This window comes from Camelus ferus, chromosome 3 (genome assembly GCF_009834535.1).
Source record: "Camelus ferus isolate YT-003-E chromosome 3, BCGSAC_Cfer_1.0, whole genome shotgun sequence".
Taxonomy (NCBI): Eukaryota; Metazoa; Chordata; class Mammalia; order Artiodactyla; family Camelidae; genus Camelus; species Camelus ferus.
This window is the reverse complement of record NC_045698.1, coordinates 53,491,136-53,512,809: the sequence shown is the minus strand read 5'-3', so window position 1 is coordinate 53,512,809 and position 21,674 is coordinate 53,491,136. Positions and strand designations below refer to the sequence as shown.

The 21,674-nt window shown below is 34.4% G+C and overlaps 1 protein-coding gene and 1 long non-coding RNA gene across 5 annotated transcripts in view; one reads left to right on the top strand and one right to left on the bottom strand.

Moving 5' to 3' along the window:
- Window positions 1-16,874, bottom strand: part of FAM151B (family with sequence similarity 151 member B) — a 30,519-nt gene extending 13,645 nt beyond the window's left edge. Inside the window, exons 1-5 of one of the 4 annotated variants that reach the window (XM_006186738.3) lie at window positions 16,706-16,874; window positions 10,878-11,003; window positions 7,052-7,217; window positions 2,826-3,043; window positions 429-564 (exon numbers count right to left, since the gene is read on the bottom strand). In XM_006186738.3, the coding sequence (XP_006186800.1) occupies window positions 429-564; window positions 2,826-3,043; window positions 7,052-7,217; window positions 10,878-11,003; window positions 16,706-16,730 (671 nt within the window). In that variant the 5' untranslated portion in view covers window positions 16,731-16,874. Of the gene's footprint in view, window positions 1-428; window positions 565-2,825; window positions 3,044-7,051; window positions 7,218-7,779; window positions 8,003-10,877; window positions 11,004-16,705 lie in introns of those variants that run through there. The other 3 variants (XM_032475252.1, XM_032475257.1, XM_032475245.1) reach the window with 3 other exon arrangements.
- Window positions 16,875-16,932: 58 nt separating this feature from the next.
- On the top strand, window positions 16,933-21,399 carry LOC106729864. The gene is made up of 3 exons (XR_001366284.2): window positions 16,933-17,093; window positions 18,573-18,645; window positions 18,965-21,399. It is a non-coding gene; the product is annotated as an uncharacterized LOC106729864 (long non-coding RNA).
- Window positions 21,400-21,674: the final 275 nt, after the last annotated feature.

Below are 21,674 nucleotides of genomic sequence, written 5' to 3'. Positions count from 1 at the left end.
ATACCCTTCCCTCAGTAGCTTTTTAATATATAATATTTAATAGGTGATCCAACCAATTTTTATTACATATTAAAATAATAAAATTTTTATATGGGAAAGACTCCTGGAATTATGATTGAATTCGAAGGGACACTATTTTATCTTGTAACTTTTTGTCAATTTTTAACATAATGAAAAAAAAAAAGGCCAATATTTACTGGGAATCTATTATGTGCAGCAACTTTTGTGAGGAAAGAGGTTAAAGACACGATGTTGAGGTTCATCAAGGAGCTTCATTCCAGTGAGGGAGTCTGACAGCTTATAGAATCAGTGTTCATTCTCTCCATCTGTTTCTCTCACACACAGTCTTTACATAACCAGTTTTCATTTTCTTTCTGTCTCTCTCTCTCACACACACACACACACACTATTGTTAAACTTATACCTACCTGTTTGATTGCTTTAGCAGCCAAAGTAACTGAAAACACGACTGCCTGACTAATGCTGCTCTGACAGGAAATGTTACAGGCTGATTTAGTTCATTACATATATATTCCATCTCTTTCACCATTGCCCAACTGTAACCTTAAATGAAAAGAAAGAAATTTAACTTCTAAAATCAGAATCCTAAGTCAATTAAATTAAAAAAAAAACTAAATTACATATGAATAGGTAAATTCATAGTAATTCAAAAAACTTCCATTTGGATTCAGAGTGAATTAAAATACCACTTAATGCAAGAAAATATTTTGAGTAGAAAGTGCAGAAAAAAATTAAATCTAAACTTGGGGGGAGGGTATAGCTCAAGTGGTAGAGTGCATGCTTGACATGCACAAGGTCCCAGGTTCAATTCCCAGTACCTCTTACAAATAGAAATAAATGAATAAACCAAGTTACCACTCCCTCATAAAAAGCAAAACAATCAAAAATTAAATCTAAAATCATGTCACAAGTGACCTAGAGTAAATTAAACAAAAAATTAAAACATTAGAAAATAATTTATTCTCTTAACTACAAAAAAAACAAATTTTGAAACTATATTTACTTTAAAGATTCTGAGGTGCCACATCATTAATATTCTCTATAAACTTAGATTTTTCCATTTGTGTTAAGTTTTCTAAAAGAAAGATTGTTGCTAGGTATTTACTAACTGTTTAAGTAATAATTAACCTCAGTTTTTTTTCTGGGGGGGGAGGGCTAGTCCAAAATAACTTACACATTTTATCTAAAATAGAAATAGCATTAAAACTGACTTCTACATATGTGTTTCTGTGTTTTAAATCATGTTTAGATATTATGGAAAATACTTTTACCTGTTTTAAACAGTTTCAGGAAAAAAATTTATTTTAATAATAGCCTCTAAACTCTATCAAAAGCAGGTTATTAAAAATGTATTGGCCAGTAAAGGAACAATTTACAGAAAGCCTACGTGAATATGTTAAACAGCTAAATTCCTTGTAAAGAAGGGGAATATCTGCATTCCATTAAAATCTGGAAATTTTTATTTTTTTAATTAGAAAAAGGTGTTGCTAACAGAAGCTATACTTACACTACTATGAACTCTCTTTTCTAAAATTTGTAGCATAAGAAGTAAGAGAGGATAAAACACCTGGTAGTAATGACCAGGGGCCAGTGGGGCAAAAGCAGCTTGGAAAGATTCAGCTCCAGCATGGCTTAAAGATCAGATATGGTTTAACTCAATCTCAACTGGCCTGAGATTAAAGCCAGAGTTAAGAATAAACTTTGAGTAAAAGGAGTTTAGTATCAGTATGGAGGCTGTTAAATTGTTTCTAGTTTACCTACTTTAACACTTTGAATTATATGCTATATTCTTTAATGAAATCAATATGAATTAAAATGATTAGAAAATTAAGATAGAATGCATTTAAAGCATGCTATTTTTCTCTCAGTCATATCAATTTTTGGTCTGGGGGATTAAAACCTAAATGTCCTACTCACTAGATAGCAGTTACTCTAATCTCTAATCTCATGTTAGACTTAAAAACTTTACATCTAAAAACAATAATAGCAAATGAGTAAAAAATGAATGCCCTGAACACAAGATAAAGGCTAACATCTCTATAGACTCTAAATACCTTCTTGGTTTGTTATTTTTACCACATGTTCAGGTGTCCCAGAGCTTATGGGCTGTTTACTGGAAAATCACTACCTAGGGATGTATGAAGAAATAGAAAGATGAATTCAAATAGTGTTACACATTTCAGTCAGGAAAAAGAAGCTGAATTTCAGGTCCATCTGTAAGAATACATGAATGGAAAGAAGAAATTCAGCCTCAAGGAGAGTCTCAAGGCCTCCCGTCGCCAAAAAGAGCATGAGGGCACCAAGGTACCAGCAGCCTACATTTGGAGCCACTTTTAATATTTTGGGGACAGAACTTGTGCTATTCAACCACACACCCTCTACTTCTGGCCTCACATTACATGAAAAGCTTTTATTCACCAATTCTTTATCTGTCATTTGACAAAGAGAGTTTGTGCCAAAGTAAGAGGGGGAAAAGAAAAAAAGAGTACAGAATGTTTTACAAGTTTAAAGAGACAAACTCAGGATTTGTTTAAAGTATGTAAAGAAGCAGCTTTGGTTATTCTAGACCTTGCAAATAAATATTTCCCATGGAAGCTTTGGTGACAGAACATCACCAGTGAATGAGCGTCTATCTGACATAGCAGAAGGAAGAGTCATACATACATCTTTAGGACCAGACCTTTCTCTCCACTAGGCTCATAAATTTTGTAGAATGTGTATTTGGTTTTGTAGTAAAAGTATTATTTTTATATTTGAGTATATTTTAACTTGACCAACAAGAAATACAATTTTTAAACTATTACCTTCATTGACTTTTTCAGGATGCCAACCTGTTGTCCAACCCAGGGAAAATGTCACATCTGGAAAGAAGGATGTCACAGTGTCTATAAAAGGTTTTGCATCCACTACTCTGCTATTACCATTTGGACCAGGAAGAATATCTGCATTAATCCACACAGGACGCTTCAGATGCCTCTTCACATTTTCCAAGAGCATCATGGATGGTTCTACAGCTGCTAGACTAAAAACAGTTTGTTGTCAATGAGATATATTCCTAAAGTAAAAGTAAAAAGAATTTCTTTTAGACTAGTGGCTTTAATGTTCTCAAATTCATAATAAAAGTATAATACAGTAATGCATGAGTTAAATAAAATAAAAGATCACATAGTACCAGAGGGGAAAATTAACATCTTAAAATGTTGATTTATACTTATTATTCATGAAAGTACTTTAAAGGTTCTATAAATGTATGAATAATGTCACTACTTGAGGATAGATAAAGATTTCAAAACTCTGTGTTAGAATCACTCAGTAGAAAAACAATTTAAGAAAAGACAGGATTATTCACTCATCAGAGAATGTATAAACAAGATTTAAAAGTTAAATATACTCATATCCTGCAAATTCATATTTATGAAAATAGCCAAAGTGGCTTGTGACCTTGGAGAGAAGAGCCTCTTTTCCTTCATGTATTCTTGGGTGAGTCTGAATGCACAAACACATTTCTAAAAGTGACAGCAAAGTATAAAATTATAATATTTCCTTAAAGCTTTTATAAACTTCTTTTTTTTTTTTCCTTTATTGTAAACACCTTTCCTGGAAACTAGAGACAACTATATTTTGGTTACTTTTAAATTAAAAAGCAGCTTCACTCTTTTTACTTCCCTACATCTTTTCTGACACCTACAGATTTTTAAACACTATGGTTTTACTCAGTCTATATAATTTTTACTTTTTAAAAATATATACATAAACTTTACTGGAAAAGTATACTACTTATAATTCTGAATCTTTTCTGAACCTTTAAGGCCTATGTTCATTTTTTTAAAAAAAAAATTAGCTTTGAGTGAATCCCGTGACTGGAGGCTAAGAATCTGGGAGGTGGATGTTGGAAGGGAGAACCTCGGCACCCTCCCCCTATTTCCATTCCTCCTCTTAATGGACTGGGATCCTTCTGCCTGTGCTTCCACCACTCTTTACCTCACTCCTTTTGGGCTCCTACCATAACAGCAGAAACTGATCACCTCATTATTTATAGAGTCACATTAGAGAGCAAGGAGGAAACCAGCCTCCAGCCTCTCTTTCACTCTGCTTCTTAAGAAACCAGAATCCTTTCTGGAAACGAATAGGTCTTTTCGTTTCTTTCTTCTCACTTTTATGCCCCTGAAATGGAGGCCCTAGATATTAGCGGGTTAATAAACTCAAACCTTATAGACTCTAATTTAGATGTTGTCATTTTTCTGTCTCAAAGGCTTTCTGCCTTGAACAGCATCAATGCCATGTTAAAAACCACAATTCTGAGATCTGGTCGACTGCATCTCCTCCAAAATTCCCCCACTTCTAGTAACAAACAACTTGTACCTATAATACTCCAAAGCTTGCTTGTCTGCAAGTCCCACAGCAGCACAAGTCCCTGTGGGGTTCTGCTCTTCGTGGGTGGAGTAGGAGGAAACCTTGAACCAATCTACACATGTCTGCAGCTGACCTCTTCATTTCCAGAAGGGACTCTGATTTCTTAAGAAATCTGGAGTCTGTGGCAGTTGGGTTAAACATGAATTTCCAGTTTATATTCAGGAGGAAGCTTCTCAGTCTTTCTCAATTTAGTAAGCTGACAGAGAGCTGTTTTCAATGGTTTGCCATCTGACAATATCCAGTCTAATAGTGTATTCTCCCCCAAATTGAAATTCCACCAGCATATATTAAGTACTGTAAAGCACTGCACAGTTAAACATAAGGCACTAAGACAAAGAACATAATAAAATAAGAATTTAATATAGATATTCTGTTTTTTATATACATATTTTAATTTTCACTAATATATAGTAGTGCCACTTTCTCTTACCAGAAATTCAAATAAAAAGCAAAATCTACATTAAGAAAAACGTAAAATCTTACTAAGGAAAAAACAACATTTTGTTGTAGTTTTAATTTTCTGGAACTTGATGAAATAATTGTAAAATTCCTCTAGAAGAGCAAATGTAAATAAAAAAAAAAAAAAAAGACTGAGGATGAACTTTGCCTACCCGCAAAATATAACCTTTACTACAAAGAATAACATAGTATATTCCTAGCCTGGAAGACTCAATATTGTAAATATTGCAAAATGATACTTCCCTCCCAATTAATCTATAAATTCCATGTAATTCTAATTAAAAATACCAGTGGCAAACATTTTCAATTCTTACATATATTAGTATTATAAAGTATTATAATTAGTATCATAAAGGATTGACAAAAGGTTTGCCAAGATGATCTTCTGACGAAAGAGGTCCTGATTAGTACACTACGTAAAATTTCTTTTTGGTAGTACTTATTTAGGAAATTCTAGCAAAGAAAGAATATAAACTTAGTTTTTATAGAATTGGGCTTTTTTTTTTTTTCCTAAAAAGTTACTTGTAATTCAAACTTTTGAGTATCACATCTATTTTCCTATTAACTTCATTTCGGAATTGGGGATAAAATAAAAATCATACTTAAAATTACAATAAGCCATTTACAATTACATTCTAAGGTAAAATTCCAGATAAAATTTTAAAATCACCATATATTACTAAGTTATTACTTGTATACAAACAAAACAACTTAGAGGCACAGAACAGGAACTATTAAAATTTGACTATAGGGTCACTCAGCTACCCTTACAGAGGTAGTACAGAGTTCTGGTTCAGCTCTCCTACAGATTATGTGACCACAAGCAGGCTACTTACCCTTCTCTGCCTGTTTCCTTATTTGGAAAAATTAGTATAATAGGATTACCTACCTATTAGGATTGTTATGAGGATTAAATGAATTAACACATTCAGTGCTCTTAGAACAGTGTCTGATGTGCAATAAGTGTTTATATAACTGTTAGTTAAATTCGTTCCCCTTCAAATATGACCAAAAACCTGCAAAATCTGTTTTTAGTGGCTCAGCCTTTTAGTGGCAGCTGCTAGCAGTTAGGAATGAATGAGCTGATCTGACTGGTGAGGAGCCAAAGAATGTATTATGGAGAACAATTCAATGGGCGATAGTAAAGATTTGAAAAACTGAACACATGAAAAGGCAAGGAGATCTAAAATGTTTCGCACCAGCATTAACAATCAAGTGGTTTATTCACGGTACAGAGAACACTGGACTGGCTGCAGGAAACCTAGAATCTGGTCCTAGCTCAGCTCCCAAGGGTAGCTGTTGTCACTTAACCTCCTTAGGACTAAGTTTCTTTGTCAATAAAATGGAGTGGGACCAATCACCATTCTAACAGCTTTCATTCACCAACGGTACAAAGAGGGTTACTGGTATATTTAGCCTCACAACAAATGATTAGAGTCATCTTAAAAACACTATGAATTAAGATTTCCAAATCCTTATTAATTTCTTGAGATAATTCAATTTTAAAATACTGTTCAAAGATAAGGTAGATTTACCACACCTCCTAGATTTTCACAGCAGCTGCCTTCATGGGCCTTATGGTGAGCTTTTGTGGTGTCACAATATATTCCTGGCTTTACCTGTAATTTTTATGCTGCTAGAATACCACAAAAGTAAAACTTCCCATGACAGCCAAGGAAAGGAAATGACACTTAACCTTGCTCTCTTCATTATCAATGTTTCCAAAATATTATTTGAAAGGAGCTCTTCAGTTATTGAAGAATTCTAGATAATTCCCCTTACACAAATATAATAACACAACTCAAGTAGGAAATGCATTAACTACCCCAATTACTGCCAACTCTCTCTCAGACTACCTTTTAACAAAATAGTATTTTAAATTTACTGTTCTATTATTACAGTGATGAATTTTATTATTATGATAAATCTCTTTCTAAAACTAACTTAATTTTAGACTCAAAGGATTTCCAAGAAACAATTTTAGCAAACAATCAGTAGGTCTTAGGTCCATTCCTGAAATATATTAGTTTGTGATACCATTTCCAGTTTAGATAAAGTATAAAGTTGGTTAGTCAGGCACAGATATATGAAACTACTGATCTTTTTCCCCATTGTTATTCTGTAACAACTGGGAGACTGAGTATGTTTGTACAAATACCTCTTGAAATCCAGCTTGATGCCTTTATTGCTTTTTATAACTTCAGCCAGCCATTCCTGTAAAGTATTATCGCTGTTTGTTTCAGGAGGATGGGCCATGACTGGCTGGCCATGTTCTGATCCATCACTTGGAAGAATGACATCAGCCTCTATCATATGAGCAGTACCTGTCCAAAAAGAAGAACTTATGTTAATGCTAATAAAATATTTGTACTGCAGAAGTTAGCAGGTCCAGTACCCTTTTAAAGAAGATAAAAAGAAGGAAAGAAAATAACATTTACTGAGTAATGGCTAAGTGCCAGGTACTATACCAGACCTTATATGTCGTCCTTATTTGTTACGGATAAGCAGACAGGTGGTGAGGAGTTAAATACCTGTGCCTAAGTCACACGCTTAAGCTGTTGTCATAATATTTAACTTCTTCCCAACACACAGCAAAGTGAGTATACAAATGGAGGCTTAATAAATATTTGTTGAAGTTTCTGAGAATAAAAATAGTACTTTTATCTTCTCATTCCTCAAATTAGAAACTACAGATGTTTATTGTTTACGTTTGAAATTCTTTGTTACAGACTCAGTTCTTTGACCCAAGGCTTAGCTCATATTTAAAAACACACATTCCTGGAATGGATAACAAGTTTCACCAGTCACTTAGTGCTAAATGCTTAGCAGGCTGTGGTTGACTAACTACAAAGATGGCTGAGAACAATTTCTCCCATATGTACATACCTCTCTTCTCATTTTTTCTCCTCCTCTTGAGCCTAGACTGGATTTTGTGACTTGTTTTGATCAACATAAAGTAGTGGAAGTAAAACTGTCATTTCTAGGCCAGTTTGTAAAAGGCATGGCAGCTTCTGCTTTTATCCTCTTGAAAGCCAGCTACAATGTAAAGAAGTTGAGGCAAGACTACTGAAGACTCAGAAACCATATGGAAGAACGCTAAATCTTCCTACCTGACAGACAGCAGTAAGGACATGACATGTGAGTGAGGACATTTTAGAATTTCCAGGCCCAGCTGAGCTCCCAGTGAAATGCTGCAACATGAGTGTCCCCAGCCTAAACCACATGGAACAGAGAAACCACTAGGTAACTCATAAAATCATGAAAAATAATAAATCACCGTTAAACTAAGGCCACTAAGTATTGGGGGTAGTTTATTACTTAGCAATAGAAAACAAGCAGAAATAGTTACCTGGAAGTGGGGCACTGCCATAGGAAAGACCTGAAACATGTGACACTGGTTTTGGGATCTGATAGGTTCTAGAAAGGCAATGCTAATGGAAGTTGGAAGAGCAGTGAGGAAATTATTTTTACATAACACTGGCACTTGTAGCAACTGGTAGAAGATAGAGAGGGTACCTGATGAATATTTGGATTTGGCTAAGGAGGTTTCCAGGCAGAATGATGAAAGTGCCAATGGGCTTCTTTTAGCTGCTAAAGAAGAGAGAGGTATGTAGGTGAGCTGCCCGGCCTCTCTCCCTGTCCTCCCATCAGGCCCTTGGGTAGAAAGAAGACTGCTGAAGGTCAGGGCATGCTTCTGCTTCGAGACTGTCTGGTCACCATAAGTCTCATCTCAGAGAGAGCCAGAGGAGGAAGTTGGCACATCAGGATATATAGCACCCTAAGTACAGGAGCCCCAGCTTGTGACAAATGCCAGACAATAGAAAACAGTTTTGTTTTCTCTTACTTTCTGCACAAGAAAATCCCAAATGGTTGCTATTTATACTCAAAAGAAAACTCAAAGAAATATCTTTATAGAAATGAAGTTAAATTTATCTCTCTTGCCTATACTGTTTAATGCTCTAATGCAGACATTTATTAATTTTTATGGATACATTTAGTTAATGATGATAGTCACACTTTTCCTAAATATATTGCAAAGGCTTTAAAAATACCAGTTTTCATTCTCAAAAAGACTTAATGATTTTTATTTTTTTAACCAGTATTTCTTTTAATAAAGATTTTTTTTAAAAATCTACATACAGAAATGTTATAACAAAATTATATTAAATGTAATTACTTTTATAAACAATTTTGACTATTTTAAGATCAGATATGTTGACAATGCAATGCCAAGTGGTGTTTGTACATTGTTCCTCCTGTACTTCATTTTTAAAAATCACATTCTTGAAAATCCAATTTCATACGTTAATCAAAAGAGAAACAGCTCTGTTAATAACAGCCACACTAAATTTAAATATTCTAGGAGAAATGAGATAAACTAATGAATACACGTCTGCAGGAATCTGTTTTCCTTCCTTTAGACCAGAAAGAAATTGCAAGACTAGCCAGGGCTGAGAAAAGGGACCCAATGAAGAGCATCCTTCCAAACTATAAAACTTAGGGCTCCATTTGCCTAAGAGAAAGTGAAGAGGATACTATCTGAAAACTAAGTAACCTATGAAAAATTCCCAGATCAACATCGGACTGCCAGCAATTGGAAATAACTTCCATTAGTCACTTTAAAACAAGGTTAAAAGTAAAGTATCCATATTTAATTAGATTATTTCTAGGTATTAGACTTCTGCATATACTATTAAAAATTGTAAATTTTTAAGATTATTTCCAAATTTTTACTTATTGTTACACAGAAGTAAAATTTACTTTGTTTTGATTTTCTATTGTCAAAAAAAATTGAGATTGTCTAAATTAACCTATGAATTACAATCATTTATCTGTAGAATCTTGTTGGTTTTCGAGATACACAACCATTGTCTATAAATAATAGCTGTATTTCTTTCTATCTTTTTTAACTTTTAAAAATTGATATGTAATTCACATACAATAAAATCACCCTTTTAAAGTGTACCATTCAATGGTTTTCAGGATATTCAGAAGGTTATGCAACCACCACCACTATCTAATTCCAGAAAAATCTGATCATCCCCAAAAGAAACCCTGTTCCCATTAGCATTTACTCCCTAGGCCCTGTTCCCATCAGCTCCTGGCAGCCACTAATCAATGACTTCCTGAAACACTGCTTTTGCTAAAATTTATTTATTAAATAATCACTGTGTAGTTATTATGTACTAGGCACTGTTTTAGGTATTAGGGATTTGATATTAAATAAAATAAGGTTCTTCCCTTTGAGGAGTAAAGAAAAGCAAATTAAAATAATATCTTTACAATAAAAGAAATACATACTCAGATACATTATCCAGATACATAATTAAGCAGGATGCAAAAAAAGTGTAAATTTTTACAATAAAACATGGAATTTCAAGGAATTCTTCCTTTTAAAACATCACTTCAAGCTATGCCCCAGCCCTCTGGTGATACTCTCATTCTCCTCTGATTGCAGCCAACAGGGGTACAGGAAAAGGCTAAGAAACTTGCTACAGTGTTCACCTATGTATATGATTATAGATTGAGCTAGCAAACCAAAAGGCTTGCTTTCTAGCCTAGGCACAAATACTGCCCAAGGCATTATAACTTAGTATTCAATGGCTTCAGCCATCCATTCAACGAATGCATATTGAGCTTCTCCTTAGTACACTGTGAAAGACACAAAGACATGTATCACATACAATCCTGATCTTAAAAATTTTACTTAAACCACTACAACATATAAGCAAATGTAACAATATATGAGAGTTTTAAATAAGGCACAGAAAAAGGTAAATCACCTCTGAAAAATGAGAAAATTCTTCCGTGATGAAAATGTGAACATTCTATTAATAAAATGATCTTTTATAAAAATATTTATGTCAACTTAGAATTTACATTTGGATCATCTAAATCTCTGGTACCTGCAAATATGATGAGATATTTTTAAAAAGAGTTGAATTCATCCATTATGTAATGTAAATACAAGTCTGCTGACTCACTTTTCAGTGCCTCATTCACTTGTACCTTGTGGTTAGCTGCATGATACCAGATGATCTGGGCGCCATCTTCTGCTGTGATCTGGTTATTTCTCAGAAAATATTCTAGTATATTTTCACTCCAAGATCCTAAAATAACAGCATTTATATTAAAAAAAATTGTTTTTATTTAGTAAAATTATTTTTTCAATAAAAAACAGTACAACATATATTAAGAGAGAATAATAAAGTAATAAAACTGGGGAAAAGATAAGATTTTAAACAAGTATTATCAAGTGGCAAGTATAAAAAATATATATTTACATATAAATATGCTACATATGATGTAAGTAATAATTAGTAAACATACAGGATAGTCTGAGCCTCAGAAGCATGAGGGAATATGTAGGAGGGAAAGAAAACTGGTAAGAAGCAGATATTTTAAAGGAGGTATTTTCACATTATCTTTTCCAATCCTGGCACCATAAATAAGTAAAATGTATATAAAGCCAAAGCTACACTAAAAACTTCTAAATTTTGTAGAATTTAATTATTTTCTCCATCTGAGGCTCCATTCTATATTTATATTAACAATTTAGAATCTTAAATTACACATTTAACCATATTCACCTTCAGATTATGAGTCTAAGCAACATTTACACAAGTGACTAAGTAAACTCCTGAGTTAGTATTTATAGATGTATCTAGCATGTACAAATACACATATATCCCACATCTATCGACTACTCCAGTTTACGGCAGACCAGATTTTCTCTTAATTAGTAATTAAAATGTGTGAGCTAACCAAAACTAAAATACTTGAATCAAGTCTACTCCATTTTATGCCATATTCAATACACCAGGGAGAAAAGGCTGAAAAACAGTGGAAAGTTATTTAAAATCCTACCTCCCCAATTCTTGTTCATTCATTTAAACATTTAAGTGTCTACCAAGTGACTGCAAATTTCCTATGCATTAGATTTTGTCTTCTGGTAGTTATTTATTAACTCCTCCTAATGATAGTTAAAAATCTAAAAATGGCCGTTAAGAAACTGCTAATGACACTGAGAAAAAGTAAAATTTGATTAGAGAATGAAGGAGCATATAAACTTCAAACAAACATGCATGGAACTTAGCAACCACTCTGTATATTGGGCTAGAGAATAAAGAGAGAGCTGTAATGTCCACTATCCCCTAAGCAGTCTCCTGACCTTACAAATGCAGATGAAAATACAGGGTCATCATTTTTTAAATGTTTTATTTAAGCATTTTTAAAAAGCATATTAATTATTGGCTAAAACAATTATGTCCAACAATAGGAAATAATTAAATCACAGTATATCCTCATGATAAAATATGTAGTTGATGTGGCTGTTAAAATGAAAAGTTTTTGAGATACACCAAAAGTCTCACAGAGATGGTAACCATGCATGCTACCAGGATAAAAAAAAGTTAGTTAATAGGGCATATGGGATGTGTCTGTGGCACCTTCAACTAAACACACTGCATTCAAAACTTTTATAAGGGTAACTTACAGATTAATAATAAAATACCATGATTTTAGAAAGTAAAAACATTTGAAGTAAAAAGTTTTCCTTGTCCTGTTAATGAGTGAATCTTCTACCTTACACTTAGCCACAACTATATATATATTTTTATATATACAGAATTTAAGACTCCAATTATCTATAATCTAGGATATTATTTCTATTTTAAGTAAACTGTTAGTCTGAAAATAGGGCCAAAAGAAAAGCAGAATTACTCACAATTTTTTAAAATTAAGGCTTTTGGGGGGAGCAGTTTTAGGTTTACAGGAAAGAAAACTGAGCAAAATGTATAGAGTGCTCATATGTGACCTCCCCCAATTTTTACATCTTTTTGTGGTGATGAAATTGTTCTGAAAGTGATTGTGGCAATGGTCACACAACTCTGAATATACTAAAAACCACTGAATTATATACTTTAAATGACTGAGCTGCATGGTATGCAAATTATATCTCAATAAAAATTTAAAAGAAAAAGTGTTTTAAAAAGAAAAATGTCTACCCTTTGACACAGAAATTCCATTTTCATAAACTTATACCACAGACAGATTTGCTTACATGTGGGAAATGACACATGTGATACAAGGATATTTATTGCAGCAGTGTTTGTAATAGCAAAAGAGTGAAAATAACCTAAATATTCATCAACAGTGGATTTGCTACATAAATTATGGTAATCCATGCAATGGAACATTATGCAGCCATTAGAAAGAATGAGGTAAATCCATATGTATGGTAATCTCAAAGGTATGTTAGGTGGAAAATAAAAAAAGCAAGGTGGAGAACAATATGTATAGGTACTGTAGTAGGAAGAATAATGATTAACTACCCCAGGATGTCCATATACTAATTTGGGGAAACTGACTATGTTATGTTACATAACAAGGGAGAATTAAGGTTACAGATGGAATTAAGGTTGCTAATCAGTTGATTCTGAAGTAGGAAGAGTATCTTTAACTATCCAAGTGAGCCTAATTTAATCAAATTAAGGATCTTACAAAATCCTTACAAGTGAAAGCGGAAGGCAGGGGAGTCAGTTTCAGAGTGATGCAATGTGAGAAAGACTTGACCAGCAACTGCTAGCTTTGAAAATGGAAGAAGAGACCATGAGCCAAGGAACTCAGGCCGTCTCTAGAGGGTGGCAAAAGGCAAGAACACTGATTCTCCCTTGAGCCTCCAGAAGGAATGCAGCCATGCTGACACTAATTTTAGCCCAGTGAGACTCATTTCAAATTTCTGGCCTTCAGAACTAAATTTATGTTGTTCTAAGTCACTAAAAACTAGTACCTCTAAAAAACTAGTTTGTATGTTAAAAAAAAAATTGTAAAACAAAACAAAAAAAGAGAACATAGTATACGGTGGCATGTATACTATGATCTCAACTATAGTTTCTTAAAAGTCAGAATAGTTAGAAAACATACCCAAAAGTTGCTAGTGGTGCCTCTTGAATATTAGCACTATGTAAATTTTCTCCCTACTTCAATATACTTCATCAATGTTCTATAATGAGCATTTATTATATTTACAATCAGGAAAACATTTAAACTGAAAAAAAAGAATTTTATTATCACAACTATCTGATGTGACTACTTATGTTTATGTAAAAGAAATTGTAACCTTCTGGAGTATAACTGCTTGGCTTAAAACACCTCTAACTTTGGGGTTAAATAATAGAGACACATTAATTACCAGCCTCCCAAGGTTGTAAAACCAAAAGCTGGAAAAATGCTTGGCCACATTTCTTTGTCTGCATTTCCTACTCTCACCCAGTTCCCAAAGAGGAATAAGACTGATCAAACTATTCCTCATTTCATCTGTTGAAATTATGGGTCAGGTAAACGTCACATTTCTTCTATTTCAACCAAGATCTCAAAAAGCAATACTCCTCCCTCCTCACAGTCCTTTTCAATATCACACCAGAAGTGCTAGCTAATGCACTAAGACAACAAAAAGAAATAAAAAGTATACAAATTGGAAAGAAGAAATAAAACTGCTTTGTTCACAGAGGACATGGCTGTCTCTGTAGAGAATCCAAAAGAATCAACACAAAAACTCCTGAATTAATAAGCAATTACAGCAAGGTTGAAGGATTCAAAGTTAATACACAAGAGTCAATTGCTTTCCTATTGACCAGCAAAGAACAAGTGGAATTTGAAATAAAAACACAATACCATTTACATTAGCACCCACTAAACCAAAATACATAGGTGTAAATCTAACAAAATATGAGAAAAACTACTCTGATGAACGAAATCAAAAGAGAACTAAATAAATGGAGATATTTTCCATGTTCATGGATAGGAAGACCTAATATTGTCAAGATGTCAGTTCTTCCCAACTTGTTCTATAGATTCAAGCAATCCCAATCAAAATCCCACCAAGTTATTTTGTGAACATCGAGCAACTGATTCTAAAGTTTAAGTGGAGGTCAAAAAACCCAGAATAGCCAACATAATATTGAAGGAGAATAACAAAGTTATGACTCTATCCAACATGAAGACTTACTAAAAGGCTACAGTAATCAAGACAGTGTGGTATTGGTGAAAGAAAAACAAATAGATCAATGGAACAGAACAGAGAGCCCAGAAATAGATGTGCATAAATAGTCAACTGATCTTTGATAAAGGAACAAGGCAGTCTTTTCAATAAATGGTGCTGGAAAAAGTGGACCTTCATATGCAAAAAAATGAATCTAGACATAGACCTTACACCCTTCATAAAAATTAACTCAAGATGGATCACAGACCTAAGCGTAAAATGCAAAACTATAAAACTCCTAGAAGATAATATAGGAGAAAACCAAGATGACCTTGGGTATGGCAATGACTTTTTAGATACAATACCATAGATACCACCCATGAGAGAAATAATGGAGAAGCTGAACTTCATTAAAATGAAAAACTGCTCTGTGAAAGACAATCTTGAGAAAATGAGAACACAAGCCACAGACTGGGAAAATTTATAATTGCCAAAACTTTGAAAAAGACACCTACGATAAAGGACTATTATCCTAAATATATAAAGAACCCTTAAAACTCAATAATGAGAAAACAAATCTATTACAAAATGGGCCAAAGACCTTAATAGACATCTCACCAAAGAGGACAGACAGACGTCAAGTTTATGAAATGGTGCGTCACATAACATGTAATCAGAGAAACACAAATTAAAATGAGGTACAACTGCACACCTATCAGGATGACCAAATTCCGGAATGCTGATACACCAAATATGGATGAGGATGTGAAGTAATAGGAGTCGTCATTCATTGCTGGTGGGAATGCACAATGGTACAGCCATTTTAAAAGAGAGCTTGGCAGTTTTTTACAAAACTAAACATATTCCTATCATACAATCCAGCAATCACTACTTGATATTTACCCAAAGGAGTTGAAAACTTATGTCCATACAAAACCCTGCACACTGATGTTTATATGAGTTCTATTTATAACTGTCAAAACTTGGAAGCAACCAAGATATTTTTCAGCAGGTGAATGGATAAACTATGGTGCACCCAGATAATAGAATTTATTGTGCGCTAAAAAGGAATGAGCTCTCAAGCCATGAACAGACATGGGAAAACTTTAAACGCATGTTACTAAATGAAAAAAAAAAAAAGCCAATCTGAAAAGGCAACATACTGTATGATTCCAACTGTATGACATTCTGTAAAATACAAAACTATGGAGTCAGTGAAAAGATCAGTGGCCGTCAGGGGTTAGGGGGCAGAGGATAAGCACAAAGGCTTTTAAGGACAGTGAAACTATTTTGTATGACACTCTACCATGCATACATGTCATTCATACTATATTTGTCTAAACCCATAGCCGATACAGCACCAAGTGTGAACCCTACTGTAAAGTATTGACTTTGGGTGATAATGATGCATCAATGTAGGCTCACGGGTAACAAAAGTACCACCCTGGTGAGGGATGTTGATAATGGGGAAGCTATGTGTATGTCAGGTAGGGGGCATATGGAGACTCCCCATGTCTTTTGTTCACTATTCCTATGAACCTAAAACTGCTTTTTAAAAAATGCCTTTACAAAACGGCACAGTATTCTTGATATTCTTGGCTGCCCCAAAAGCTTTCCCCTTAACGCCCACGCCGGGAACCAAGGCTCTAGGCCAATTGATAGTGGGCGCACGATGAGAATGCAGACCACAAGATCCGAAAAAGGGAGGAGTGTCTCCAAAAGTCTCCCAAAGGGCCCCCAACTATGGGCAACGGGAGGGAGAAAATGCCAACTGCAAGCCAATCACGTGGAGCTCGGTCTGGGACCGGGAGCCACGGGACTGGCGCTTACCAGGGCTCGCGGCGGTCGCTGTCATCGTGATGGACAGCCGCAGTCCACGCAGGCGCTAAGCGGTGGGCGCCGCCGCTGACTGGTCACAAGTGGCAAGAACATCCGGCTCTACAAACTACAGGAAGCCGACCGAAAAGCTGCCTCCGGCGGCCGCCTGGGAGGAGCTTTGGACGCGGAGGCGGAAGGAGCCTAGAGCGGCGCGCACGCGCAGAGGCTGCGCTCGAGTTTCGCTTGCGCGCGGGATTCGCGGCTGGTGTTCGTGTCCAAGTGTCGCGCGAGTTGCTCTTCAGAAAGGCAGTCAGAAAACGGGTCGTTCTGAAGAGCGCCGCGTCAGGGAAGACCGAAGGAGAGCAGAGGCCCCATGGTTGAAAGCAGTTGCTGTTGTGGGGTACGAATTTCCAAAGTTGGATGTGTTTTCTCTTTTTGATTTTGGTAACATCCTGCCAAATGACGTGAAATCATTTTTCCGTAAAAAGGAGTATTTCAGCACAAGGAGACTGAAGTGATAACTTGAAGTTTTCTGTTTCCCTGTTTCTCACTCAGAAACACTTACCAGTTGGATCCTCCCAGCCACCGCCTTCTTTGCCCTCCATAACTGCTTTCCACAGCCAAGCTGGGGCTGGAAAAAGCGTCAGTGGAGGCAGACTGATCTGAGTTAGCAACATGGCACTGCCTTTTTCTGGTTCTGTAACTCCAATACAGCTCAGTCTGTCACTTGTAAAGTGAGAATACATCACCTGACACAAACCTCAAATGGCAGCCCTTCTCGCCCAGCTCTTCAGATTTTAATATATTTCTTTCTAGACTTGAATTGTAATTATTTGAGTCTGTCTTCAGTCAGGCTTTGGTCTTATCTGGATTTTTTCTAGCTCAATCAAAAAGACTTTTGGAGTTTTAGAAAACACTAAATTTAAATGACTTAACTGACCTTAAAAGAATTTTTCTTGAGGTATACAGTTCATTGGCTTGTATTTGATTTGCATTTCCTTTTGATAAAAAATGTTACACATTTAAACTATACACTTCAGTGTAATTGTAGGCTTGTGCAACTGGCACCACAGTCAACTTTAGAATATTTTCATCACTCAAAGCAGTCGCTCCCCATTTCCTTCCCAACTTTAGGAACCACTTTCTGTCTCTATGGATTTGCCTATTCTTGATATTTCAGATCAATGGAATTATACAACGTATAGTGTTTTGTGACTGGCTCCTTAGCATAATGTTTTCAAGGTTCATCCATATTGTATCATATTTATTCTTTCTTCTGGACAAATAAAATTCTGTTATTTGCATATACCACATTTTATTTGTCCATCAGTTAATGCATGGACTGTTGCATAGTTTCCACTTTTTGGCTGCTAATGAATAATGCTGCTATAAACATTCATGTACAAATTCTGTATAGAATTATGTGGGTGTATTTCTCTTGGGTATATAGGAGTGGAATTGCTGGTTCACATGGTAACTGTTTAACTTTTTGAGGAACTGCCGAACAGTTTTGCAAAGCAGCTATATACCATTTTACATTGCCACCAGTAGTATATGAGGGTTCCAATTTCTCCAGATCCTCAGCAACGCTTGTTATTATCCATTTGTTGGTGTGTTTTAAATGATAGCATCCAAATTAACATGAAGTAACATCTCATTGTAGTCTGTATATCCCTAGTGACTAGTAATTTTGAGCATATTTTTGAGTGCTTATTGGCTTTTTATATATTTTCCTTGAATAAATGTCTATTCACATTATTTGCACATTTTTAATTGGGTTATTTGTGGAAGTTTTGTTGAATTGTAAAAATTCTTTATAAAGTGTGACTGAAGTCCCTTTAGGATATCTGATTTACCAGTATTTTCTCCCGTTTTACAGGTTGTCTTTTCACTTTCCAGATGGTATCAGTTGCAGTACGAAAGTTTTTATGGCCTGTTGATCACCATATTAGGTCTGTATTTTTGTGGATTTTACAGTAACTGGTGCAATGAAAATTACCCTTCACTGTTCATTTTTTAGAGCCGCATAGTGGAATATGTAGCATGAAATGTTGTCTGAGATTTGCTTGAAAAAAATCAAAGGGAAAAAAAAGCAAAGAAATCAAGGGATAGATAAAGCAAAAGTAGAAAATCTTGATAATTGTTGAATTTGAGGATTGTTGTAAGAAGGGTACGTGGAGTTTCATTATACTATTTTCTCTACTTCTGAGTGTTTGGAAAATTTTATGGCAAATATGTGTCTGATTACTTTTTTTTTTTTTTTGCACAAAGGAAGAGTTTCTTGCGTTAAGGGTATATGGTACATTGAAGAAAGAATTGAAGATGAAGAGCCTTATGAGGATTAGAATTTGAAAAATGGGCATTGATCTGACAGTTTGGAGCTGCTTTTGATGACATATATAAGTAGGAATAAATGGTATAATATTGGTTCTGATTAACCCAATTGGGGTAGAGGTGGTAAGATTATGTGTATTAGAGGAGTGGGATAAGATGAGGTCATCTGTGGAAATATGACCTTCGATTCAGTGTACACTCTTGAATAAGAGTGTAGCTGGCCTTGGAATTTACTTTAGACTCAGCACTTAAATATATATTTATAAATATTAATTTATATTCAATATTCTATATATATATATTATATATCTATCTATCTTATAGTTTTCTGGCCTCTATTTTCTTATTGACAAGTTTTCTGCTAGCCCAACTGCTAATTCTCCTAATTTTTACTCTCTGGTTGCCTTAGATTTCTTTTTAAATATGCCTACATGGGTAGCTTCCACTTACTTTGATCCTTGTCTTGGATTTATTCTGCAGTTCAGCAGACATTTTTCTACCAGAAGATGCTTAAATGTCATCTGCCAAATTGGGATTCTCTGCAATATAATTTAGTGCTAAAACCAGGGATCCTATTAATTATAAATTCCCTAAGTTGTGATTAAAAATGAACAAAAAACTAATGTAATTCAATGAATTTTCAATGGCCCTTAGGCTTGAATTTAGTCAGTGTTTTTGAGAATTGGGAATTTAAATATTTTATATCTCAGTTCCTTTAGCTGCTTTAAGTTTTTTTTTTTTTTAATTTAACAAATTTATCAGGCATTATTGTCACTCACCCAATTAGCTGTGTTTGCTTACAGGGCTAAGTGAATCATGAAAACACAGATTCATGGGATTAAAAATGAATCTTAGTCATCATCTAGAATATGCACATTGGGTGTATTGAAAAGGGCATTGGTCAGAATGAGACTTGGGCTAGTTTCAATTATGAGACCTCTAACTTTATAAGTAGTTCCTAAAACTAGGGCTTCATTTTCTTCATTAGTAAAAGGAGGGACATTGGATTAGATGAACTTTATACTTCCTTCCTTTTCTGAAATTATAAGAAGAATCATCAGAAATATGTGTAATAAATTTAATATAGCTTACTTCATTGTTGGAAGTTATTGGAGAGTCATAATTGCTAGAAAATTTTTCCTTATATTCCAGTTCATTTAGTTCCTAGATGTGTGACTTTGGGTGAGTTACTGTCTTATTACCCAGTCAATAAATACAATAATAAGCCTCAGGGCAATTTTCCTTTTACTAAAGTCTGCTTTATGTGATATTAACATGGCCACTCCAGGTTTTATTTTGTTTTTTAGTGTTTGCATCTTTTTACTCTTTAACCTTTATATACCATGATATTTCACGTGGTTTCTCATAGATAGCATGTAATTGTCTTTTTTTTTAACCTACTCTATGTGTTTTAATAGCCATATTAGACCATTTAAATTTAATCTTTCATTTTGTTGGACTTAAGTGTACCATTTATCATTAATTTTCTGTTGTGCCTTCTCTTTTTCACTCCTGTTTTCCTTTCTGGCTTTCTTTTGAATTATTTGAATATTTTTCAGAATTCTCTTGTTATTTTGGCTTTTAAAAATCCGTCTCCATGCATATTTTTTTGAATGGTTGCTGTAGAGGATGTTGTATACCAAGTTTTTTTTGTAATCTACCTAGAATTTCTTACCACTTCAAGAAAAATATAGAAACTTTACTACCGTACAGGGTCCTTTAGTACCTCCACATTAGGATGCAGTTCTCATACATATTAGGTTTATATACATTGAAAATCCCATCAAACAATGTTATAAATTTTTTATTTCAGCATTATATGTATTTTAACAAACTTAAAAGGTGAAAAAGTAGTCTATTCTGTTTACTCAGATATTACTGTTGCTCTCCCTTCTTTCCTGGCATTCCAGAGTCCTCTCTGCTGTCATGTCCCTTCCCTGTGAAATTTCTTTAGCATTTCTTTTAAGACAGGTCTACTGGTAATGGATTCTCTTAGTTTTCCTTTTTCTGAAATGTCTTTATTTCACTTTCATTCCTGAAGGACATATTTGCTGGTTAAAGGATTCTGGGTTGATAATTTTTTTGTTTTTTGTTTTTGAAGGCACTTTATAAACAGTGTGTCACTGTTTCTGGCCTCCATGATTTCTGATGAGAAATCTGCCATAATTCACATCTTTGTTTTCCCATATGTACAGTGTCATTTTCCTCTGGCTGTTTAAAAAAACCTCTTCTTTATGTTTAGTTTCATCAATTTGGTTGTGATGTGCCTGGGTATGGTTATACTTCCCCTTTTTGGAGTTTGCTGTGCCAGTGGACCTGCTGTAAATATATAATTTTTTGTAAATGTATATAAATTTATGCCTTTCACCAAATTTTGGAAGTTTTCAGTGATTATTTCTTCAAATGTTTTTTCTTCCAATCTTTCTCCACTTCTTTTGGGCTCCTATGACACAAATACTAGACAGTTAAAATATTGTTTTTTAATTAAATAGAGGTCTTGTAAAATCTTTATTTTGGCCAAAAAAGAAAAAGGTAATATGTCAAAGACCCATGTACCCACCACCCAGAATGAACAAATATTAACACAATTGCACCTTGTAAATACATGAATACAAACATGTATCAGACTAAGTACCGGCACTCTTTT